The following is a 9842-nucleotide window of genomic DNA, read 5'->3' as shown; positions in this document are numbered from 1 at the left end:
ACTACTAATGGCACACCTGGCCCATGGTGCGCCATTAGTATCAAATTTTTTTTTGAACTAGTGCGCCTGTCCAAACATACTAATGGCGCATCCATAGGAAGTGTGCCATTACTAGTTGTAACTAGTAATGGCGCACCTGTCAGAAAGTGCGCCACTAATGTTGTTTTTTTTATTTTTTTTATTCCTTAGAACAAAAATGCCGGGTCACGCTCGTGGAGCGGGCGTGCACTTGTTAGAAAAAAAACGGATCCCCTCCTCCTCCTCCTCCACCGCCGCCCTTCAATCGTCCTGCCCCTGACTGACTCGACTCCCCTGGCCTCCGCGCGCAGTTCACCGTCCCGGATCTCCGCCCCGGCACGCTCGACTCCCTGCTCGCCCTCAGCGACGACCTCGTCAAGGTACCTGCTTTCCATCCCGATCTTGCCCCCACCCCTCTTCTTGGCCCTAGCCTGATCCGGCCTCTGGCTGTAGTCCAACATCTTCATCGAGGGCGTCTCCCACAAGATCCGCCGGCAGATCGAGGACCTAGAGCGCGCCGGAGGGGTCGAGCCCGGCACCCTCACCGTCGACGGCGTCCCCGTCGACAGCTACCTCACCAGGTCCGTCTCGGCCTATGCCCAGTGCTGCTGCTTACATTCCTCATCTGCCTACCACCGCTTGCTTACGCTGTAGAGGATGGATGGATGCAGGTTCGTGTGGGACGAGGGCAAGTACCCCGTCAACGCCCCGCTCAAGGAGACCGTCGCCAGCATCCAGTCCCAGGTCGCCAAGATCGAGGACGACATGAAGGTAACTAACTCTGCTTCTCTCTCTCTCTCTTCTTTGGTCCAGTTCCTTTCCACACTGACCAAATTACGCATGGATGACAGTAAGATTTTGGAACATTGGCAGCAACTTAACACTGCATTAGCTACGCTAGTTGGGTACTATATTTTGGACGGTGTTGCTTAACAGTTACATTCCGTCCTCAGCGCTAAATTGGTAGATTTGGATGTAGCTCACTTCCTATTTTGTCTTGGGTCTGTTTGGTTCTGGCTAGCTACCTATTTGTGCAGCTAGTTACATCAGTATTTATTTAGTCTTCTGTCCCTTTTTCTGGCACTGAATTGCCACATAATGTTCATGATGCAAAAAACTAGGGAATTGATGCCACATTTTGTCAGGAAAAGGAATTAATTGTTGTAATTATAACTGAAATACCATGTTGATCTTGCCTGCCAAGTGCAGTCTTGGTTTTATGCATACCTTCATTTCATTTTGTGCTCATAGATGCAAATAAGTGTTTTGGTTGGATATTACATTTACAGAAGGACTGAATATGCCCTTTTCCAGGTTAGAGTTGCTGAATACGGTAATGTTAAGAGCCAGCTTGGCGCAATCAACAGGAAGCAAACTGGGAGGTAAATCGTCTCACCATACTTCTTGACTAGCTCTATAGGGAGGGACATGCTTGGTACTAGTATTATGCTACGTTGTTGCTCGCCTTGAGTCCTACTCTGATTGATTTGTTCTTCTTGTATGGCAGTTTAGCAGTTCGTGACCTTTCCAACCTCATAAAGCCAGAGGATATGGTCACTTCGGAACATCTAGTGACACTCCTTTCTATTGTGCCAAAGTATTCCCAAAAAGACTGGTTATCAAGCTACGAGTCACTTGATACGTTTGTGGTAAGTTCAGAATCCTTTATATAGTGATAATGTCTCTCATAAACCATCGTTTAAACTATTTTCATGTCGTGCTTCATTTCAGCAAATGTCTATTTTATTTGTGGTTAGTCAATTAAAACCAAGAGTGTTTATTTGGTTCACCATTTCTGGTGTTAATGCTATCATGATAACTTGCAATACAGAAATCTTTCAGACTCCAGATATATGACTTGGAACTCGTTAACCCGGGTGCTATTTACTTTGCCCTTATGAGGACTTTCAAGTTGTCCTAATTTGTGATTATATCCAGTTGATTTTTTTCTTTGAGCTAATTATTGTTTATATAGGTTCCGAGATCATCAAAAAAGCTTTACAAGGACAATGAGTATGCTCTCTACACTGTAACATTATTTGCCAAGGTTGTTGACAACTTTAAGGTCCATGCTCGTGAGAAAGGTTTCCAGGTAACTTTGTTGCCCTGATCCTTTCTTTTAAACCATTGCTTGCATTTAACCTTATTTTGACACGGTGGCAGTACTCCATGTAGCCTTTGGTATAGCTCCTAATAGCTAGGCAAAAATTTATCTTGTCAGTTGGTACCTACCATTCTAGTAACTATTTTGTCATCCACTAACATCTATTTCGCACTTGATTTCAGATCCGTGACTTTGAGTATAGTCCTGAAGCACAGGAGAGTCGGAAGCAAGAGCTAGAAAAACTGCTGCAAGACCAGGAAGTTATGAGGACCTCTCTATTGCAATGGTGCTATGCAAGCTACAGTGAGGTACATGTCTTCTGCAGTGTATTATGTCCTAATATCGTCTATGAACCGTATGGTGAACAAACCACATGCCCTTAGTTCCTGTACATTTCCAAAGGTACTGTAGAAATAAGTCGGTCAAATATTTCATTTGATTGCACAGATGTTCTTCATCAAAACTCATCCATTATGAACTACTCTCCAGCTCGTGGTTGGTTTCTACAGTAGTTTCCTCATCTATTTACTATGTTAGCCTACACAAACTTTTGATTTTTCTTTCTAGTTCAGTCGCAAGCCTGAACATGAAGGTTGTGAATTTGTTCATTGTTTAATTGGTTATTTGATCTTCTTAAGTGGTAGTCTGAAAACCAGAACATGGTGTGATCATATCATGCTGAATCTGAATTTCTATTTTGATAGTGCGAACTCACGTAGTTGTCACTCTCTAGTAGTTTTCTCTTGTTAAAACTGTAAGGACAATGGTTGAGTTGCAACTTCCATGGCATAATGGAATCTGGGGCATATTTTTGTTAATGTTGTTATTCTCTCACCAGTGCATCCCTTTTTAGGGCGAAATCATATTGCGGTCAACTCATTAAGCAGATTGGGATGCATCCCCTTTTTTTCTGATCCGTGATTGTTAGTTCAAAGCTACAAATGATGGCTGCTAATGCTATTCATTCGTTTAAGCTCTGCAGAATTTCAACATGTGCCCATTCTCATAAAATCGTAGTAATAGGCAAAACAGATCGGCTTCTCTATTGATGGAAACACTACTGTGATGTTATTTTTCTGTTATGGCAGTGCTACTCCTAGTGGTCATCATGGCCGAACTTAACTGATGAGAGTATACCTAGAATATTGGGGTTCAGTTGCTTGGTTGCTGGACATTAGTGGCGTTGATGATGCTCATTCTAACTAGCGGGAGAGGGGAGGGAGCGTTGGAGGAACCGGATGAAGACGAGTTTCATCGTGATGATGCTCATCGTGATGACCGCAGCTCTCTTCTATGTGATGGTAGTTTAGATGATCGATATCGACTTGTAATGTGAAGACAAACTCACTACTCGCGGTTGACTTGTAATATAATGTTCTATCTTTGTTCGGTCTTTTCAATTCGGAGACTAATATGATGAATTGTATTCGTAGACTAATATGATGAATTGTATTCAAAGACTAATCTTCTATTGTATTCGATGAATCTGTTGTTGATGTGTGCTGTCTATATTTTGTCAAATTATACATTTTGTAACCTGTGCAAAAAATAGAAAAAAAGTAAAAAAAATCTAATATTCATACTAATGGCGCATCACATGACAGTGCGCCATTAGTATGACAAAGCATACTAATGGCGCATCACTGGACAGTGCGCCATTAGTATGCCGCGGTTACTAATGGCGCATCCCGTTGTCGTGCGCCATTAGTATGCCAAAGCACCTGGGTATACATGGCCCCTGGGAGGCATACTAATGGCACACCGTGGCCTATACTAATGGCGCACCAATGGTGCGCCATTAGTAAAAATTACTAATGGCGTGCTAGTAATGGCGCACCAGTGATGCGCCATTAATGGCCAAATTAGGTGCGCCATTGGTAGCGGTTTTTCTAGTAGTGGTTGCTAGGTTGCTTAGGGCCTTGGATGAGCACTGGCATCATAATGAACTTCCGCTTCATGAACAACCAAGGAGGAAGGTTATACAAACATAGAGTCACAGGCCACGTGCTATGGTTGCTGCTCTGCTCCCCAAAAGGATTAATGCCATCTGCGCTTAGACCAAACCATACATTCCTTGGGTCACCTGCAAACTCCTCCCTGTACTTTCTCTCGATTTTTCTCCACTGCGAGCCGTCAGCGGGTACTCTCAACTTTATGTCTTTCTTACGATCTTCTCCGTGCCATCGCATCCCCTTCGCATGCTCTTTGTTTTGGAACAAACGTTTCAACCATGGTATTATAGGAGCACAATGTCGTGGTTCTAAGTCTGACAGTAGAAAGGGGGGTAGGTATGGAGAGGCAAGATCCTAGCTATGGAGTAGTTGTATACACAAGGGGTTTACGAGTTCAGGCCCTTCTCGGAGGAAGTAACAGCCCTACGTCTCGGAGCCCAAAGGCGGTCGACTGGTATTATGTGTGTATGAGTTACAGGGGTGCGAACCCTTTACACTAAGGAGGAGGGTGGCTTATATAGAGTCCGCCAGACCCCTCCGGCCCTCAGTTATGTAGGGTTTAAAGTACATTAAGGTCAGGCGTTACTGGTAACGCTACAAATAAAGTGCCATGATGGCCATAAAAGCTACTTAATGACCGATCGTTTCCCTGCCGAGTAACGTTAGGTCTCCTGGTTGTCGACTGGATGGCTTCATGGTCGAGTGGCTTTGAGTCCGTCGAGTGGAACGTTTCCAGGTCGACTGAAAGGTGGTTTCTTCTAGAGATGTCCTTGGGGAGGGTATCTTGGACAGGTCCATGACCCAACCCTAGGTACATAGCTTCATCATTAGCCCCCGAATGGATCGAGGTTTGAGTGGGGAAGGAGTTGAACACACTTCCGACCCATTTTCATGCTATGCGTATGTCTTGTTCTGGATCAACAAACTTTAGGTGACGGCACCAACTTCTTTTTCAGTCGCCTTGATCCATTCTTTGTATCTGTCGAGTGAAGTTTTTTACTTGGAGAACTCCGAACGAAAGAGCGGAGGAGATCTTTCATCTGAGAAGTCGTTCCACAGCTCACGGATTTAGCGGGATTCGTATTTCAGGAAGCGCACGGGGCGGAGGAGGCCACAGTAATCGGATGGGATAAGGCAGGGACGCCTCGATCTTCGCGCCACCTTTTTTGCCACGTATCACGCGCGCGACTGTTGCAGGATTTGACAGGATCGCCCGGGCCTACAAGTCAGTCACTCGGAAGTAACCTCATATAAGGCGCTGGACGGGGGGTTTTGAATAGTGCGCTCTCATTTCCCCCTCTCTTCTCTAGATTTATCCGCCGCGTTTGCTTCCGCCTTAGCGCCACTGCTCCGTGTGCGTCTCGCCGGCAACAATGGTGAAGGAGAAGACGGCGGCCCTGGAGCGGGCGAAGAAAGCGACGGCGAAGGCGAAGGGAAGGGCGACCAATCGAGGCGGATCTTCCTCGAGGGCCGGCCTGCCGCGGGGCTGGATCCAGGGCGACTCGATCCGCTCGACGATTCATCAAGCAGATATTGACGACCTGGTCGATGGAGGACTGATCCCCCATGGATCGGCGCGACTCCCGGGGAAGGAGTCTGAGCCGCAGCCTCGGGAGGGTGAGTGCGTTCTCTTGGCCACCCATGTCGACCGTGGGTTTTCTTTGCCGCCTCACCCTTTCTTCCGGGGATTTCTGAATTTCTTTGGGGAACAACTCCACCACTTCACACCCAACACCATCGTATACCTCGCTGCTTTTGCGTGTTTGTGCAAGAATTTCTTGGGTTGTCGGCCTCATTGGGGTCTTTTCAAGCACATCTTCACCTGTCGCTCCCAGACGGTGAAAAAAGCCAGTTCGAGTGAAGAGAGAACACAAGTGATTCAGATGTGTGGGGGTCTTGGGGTCCAAATGAGGGGGAAAAGTGCTTTTCCGGCCATGATCCTTCCCGTCTCGGTCCGTGGGTGGCAGTCGACCTGGTTCTACTGCAAAGACCAGCCGACGCCAGGGCAGTCGACTGGACTCCCTCCTTTTTCCATGGACCGAGTGAGGAAGCCTTCCTCTTTGAAGGTGCTCCCGGAAGAGAAGGCGCAAGTTAAGGTACTGGTCGAACGTGTTATCCAGCTTATCCGTGACGGGGTGACTGGCATGGACCTCTTGGAGGTCTTCCTCCAACGATGCACCCAGCCGCTTCAAGCTCGAGACCATCCGATATGGTTGTATTCTAGCACTGAGGACACTACTCGGATCCACCCAGAGGAGATTGACGATGCCACGCTGGAGAGGTGGCTGGCGAGCACCACGGGGAACAAAGACAACCCCCGAGGAGCCAGGAGGATTCCTCCACTCGACCAATCATATGAATCAGACAAGGTCCAATTCCGCATATCTGACTGTGATCCTGCTTTCTTAATTCTGTTTTGCCAAAATTCAGTTGACTGACTTCTGTCTTGTTTGTTGTCTTTTAGGCCACTACTGAGATGTACTCGATGCCCAACGGGGTGCAAGAACAGGCCGAGGAGGAAGAGGCGAGCGGAGGTGAAAGTGAGGAGGAGTGGCAGTCTGATGCTGAGGAGGAAGAGGATGATGATGGCTCCAGTGAAGAGCAGGAGGAGGAGGAGGAAGTCGATCCTCCTCGCACGGAACGACGATCCAAGCTCATCCACGATCCCGCGAGTGAGCGAGGCAAAGCGACTGTGCCCGTTGGGCAATCGTCGAAGCGCCCTCGAGCGGCCTCTCCGGCACCAACTGAGAAAGCGCCGAAGCTTCCACGAGCGGCGCCATCAAAACCGCCGAAGGCCTTGCCCAAGATGAGAATGGCCATCCCCACTATCTCCGGGTAACAGCAGAACTTGTATTTCCTTGTTTAGCCCGGACGAACTCTTGGTCGACCCATGGACTAACCGACTGGTTTCTAAAATCTGCAGTGCTGCTACCTCCGAGACCTCCACCAAGAACGAAGACCAGGAAATGGAAGACGCTGCCACCTCCAACCTTGGTACTCTCTCTGTAGCTTTACTTTTGGTCGATTGGAGTTTCAATTTTAGCTTTGGATTTTTCTTGTAGTTCCTCCCCATGCCATCGATCTCCTTGATGATGACGACGAGGCGCCACTAAGGTCGAGGAGGAACAGAAAGGCGTCGGCTGGCAAGACTCCCTAGACTACATCAGTGTCTGAGACATTGGTTCCAGAGGGTGGCAACATCACTCGGAATTCCGTGTCCTTCGCTGTGCCGCTGACGAGTGCCCGGCCTTCGTCGTCGACTATCGACCCGCCCTCCCTTTTTGCTACACACCACGTCCCAGAGGACCAAGCGGGTGCTGCTAAGGAGGCTATACTCCAGGCGGGGATCATGATGGAGCAGGTGAAAGCGATCCGGGAAGCCAACCAAGCGGCCTATGATGCTAGCTCAGCCCTTCAGAGCAACGTCCAGGTTAGTTGGTCACCGCTTGTTCTGTTAGGATATGCTACCTGAAGGCTTTCTTTTCGAAGATCTTTGTTTCTGTACACCCACTGGGTGTGTCGATTGAATTTTTGGATTGGTGGGGGCACGCTGAGTGCACCCACTGGGTGTAGTCCCCGAGACTACGGTGGACTGCTGGCAGTCGACTGTAGTCTTCGTGTTTTGAATTTCTTCACTCTAACTTCTTCACTCGGTCTGGTCGGACCATGTCGAATGGAATCTTGGAACCGGTGGGAGCACGCTGAGTGCACCCACTGGGTGTAGTCCCCGAGACTATGGTGGACTGTTGGCAGTCGACTGTAGACTGAAGAACCTGTTTTTGTGGTAGATCATGATGAGACCATGGCTGACTGCTGGCAGTTAGCTATGGTTTTAGATCATAACCTCTATGTCTCTTTCGGTCGACTGATCGAACCGAGTCGGTAGAACCTGTGGGGTCACGCTGAGTGCGCCCACTGGGTGTAGTGCCCGAGACTACTGTTGAATATTTTGATTCGGCTGTAGTCTTAGAAATGCTACAATTTTCTCTTAATCACTCGGAAGCAACCTCTCTTTGATGTCTGCCGACTGACTCTTCACAGAAATCTTGCGAGCTTGTGGCTCGCTATACTGAGTTGGAAAACAAATATATCCAGCTCGACCTTGACTTGAAACTTGTTCAGGAGAACTTTAAGAAGGCGAAGGACGAGGCAAAAGGTATGATTGGTGAGAACTTGACAACTGTCTTTATCTTTCTTCCCATTCTTGATTCTGATCTCATTGTCATTTTGCAGATAAAATGAAGGAGGCTCTAAATAAGAAGGACCACGACCTTGCCGAGGCGCAGAAGGCGGCTTTGGACAAAACGAAGCTTACGGAAGAAAAACTGGCTTCAGTCGGTAAACTTGAAGAAGAGAACGCCAATCTGAAAGCTGCTCTCGACGCGGCCAACAAGGAAGTCAGCCGTCTGAAGAATGACAAGATAGCTCTGAATGGCAAGGCTGGTGAACTGGTGGGGAAGAAGAACGATCTGGAGGCTTATCTGGGAGGGCTCGCCAAGAAGTTATTCATCATGCTTGAGCGTAATCTCTCCTGCCCGACTGACTTGTAATCATCAACTTATCGTAGAACTACTGGTTTATCTTTGAGTTGTGTTTACAGAATTCTGCCAAAACCTTGAGGAGGAGACCAGTCAAGTGGAGACAGGCTTGGACCCCATGAACTCTCTTGTGAAGGACGAAGCCGCTATGAACGTGCTCCGACTGGAGTCTCGTATTGCCGGAGTGGTTGACTACCTTGCTCGACTGAAGGTTGCAGCGTCGCGAATCGACACGATACTCTGGCCGGGAGAGACGCTTCAAAATGACCTCGAGTCTATCATGACTCGACTGAATGAAGTTCCAGGTCGAGTGCAGGAACGGAAGAAGTCTTCTGCCAGGTGTGGTGCTGATGTTGCTCTATCCCTGGTCCGTGTTCACTGCAAAGATGCGCGAGAGGACAAGCTGGCGTCCCTCAAAGTGGCCAATACGAAGAAGCATGACTTCCAATCTTTCATGGAGACCTTCATTGCTGCTGCCAATCGGATTGCTGATGGAATCGACCTGGACCAGTTTGGCGCGCCTTCCAGTCCTCCACCCGAGGAGTAAGAAAAACTTCCATGCTTCGCCTTAAATTTGCCTCGGTATGCCGAGTGGTTTTGTAATCGATAAACTTTTACAGGCTTGATGCCTGAGCACTTCTGAATCCGTAGGATGCTATCTGAACTTGGCTTATCATTAAATATGCTTAAGCACATTGTATTTGTGGCGTAGCTCCGAAGGAGAAGGCAGCAGTCAACCTGCACCTCGTCATCCTTGCAGAGCGCATGTTGTATTTGTGGCGTAGCTCCGAAGGAGAAGGCGGTAGTCGACCTGCACCTCGTCATCCTTGCAGAGCGGAATGTATTTCATACTTAGGCGAGTACTGGACTGCAGCTGAGCCTCCCGAGTGGGAGGATTGCTCTCCACTCAGTAGGATTTTTGAATACTTAGGCGAGTACTGGACTGCAGCTAAGCCTCCGAGTGGGAGGGTTGCTCTCCACTCGGTAGGATTTTCAAATACTTAGGCGAGTACTGGACTGCAGCTAAGCCTCCGAGTGGGAGGGTTGCTCTCCACTCGGTAGGATTTCTGAATACTTAGGCGAGTATTAGACTGCAGCTAAGCCTCCGAGTGGGAGGGTTGCTCTCCACTCGGTAGGATTTCTGAATACTTAGGCGAGTACTAGACTGCAGCTAAGCCCCGGGATGGGAGGGTTGCTCTCCACTCGGTAGGATTTCCAAATACTTAGGCG

At 48.3% G+C, this 9842-nt stretch overlaps 1 protein-coding gene across 3 annotated transcripts; it reads left to right on the top strand.

Annotated features, from left to right (window-relative positions):
- Positions 1–276: 276 nt before the first annotated feature.
- Positions 277–3272, top strand: LOC119337942 (V-type proton ATPase subunit C-like). 3 transcript variants are annotated; one of them, XM_037610220.1, is made up of 7 exons: positions 277–398; positions 472–599; positions 690–789; positions 1333–1400; positions 1526–1667; positions 1994–2110; positions 2305–2663. In XM_037610220.1, the coding sequence occupies exons 3-7, from the start codon at positions 784–786 to the stop codon at positions 2503–2505; spliced, it is 534 nt and encodes a 177-aa protein (XP_037466117.1). In that variant the 5' UTR covers positions 277–398; positions 472–599; positions 690–783; the 3' UTR covers positions 2506–2663. The 3 variants fall into 3 exon arrangements, with proteins under 3 accessions (XP_037466117.1, XP_037466118.1, XP_037466116.1); XM_037610221.1 differs by lacking the exons at positions 277–398; positions 472–599; positions 690–789 and adding an exon at positions 3211–3272 and having other exon boundaries at positions 1270–1400; positions 2305–2430; XM_037610219.1 differs by lacking the exons at positions 277–398; positions 472–599; positions 690–789 and having other exon boundaries at positions 1270–1400; positions 2305–2672.
- Positions 3273–9842: the final 6570 nt, after the last annotated feature.

The sequence above is a fragment of the Triticum dicoccoides genome, chromosome 7B, assembly GCF_002162155.2.
Source record: "Triticum dicoccoides isolate Atlit2015 ecotype Zavitan chromosome 7B, WEW_v2.0, whole genome shotgun sequence".
NCBI classification, from domain to species: domain Eukaryota; kingdom Viridiplantae; phylum Streptophyta; class Magnoliopsida; order Poales; family Poaceae; genus Triticum; species Triticum dicoccoides.
The sequence above is the reverse complement of the archived record's forward strand: the minus strand, read 5'-3'. Positions and strand labels throughout refer to the sequence as shown.

Bases quoted from the DNA above. Each gene is read 5' to 3' on its own strand.
- LOC119337942 (XM_037610219.1), top strand. From the start codon at position 1,270: ATGCAAATAAGTGTTTTGGTTGGATATTACATTTACAGAAGGACTGAA. The intron at 1,401-1,525 runs GTAAATCGTCTC...CTTGTATGGCAG, and splicing joins AACAGGAAGCAAACTGGGAG to TTTAGCAGTTCGTGACCTTT. The intron at 2,111-2,304 runs GTAACTTTGTTG...ACTTGATTTCAG, and splicing joins CTCGTGAGAAAGGTTTCCAG to ATCCGTGACTTTGAGTATAG.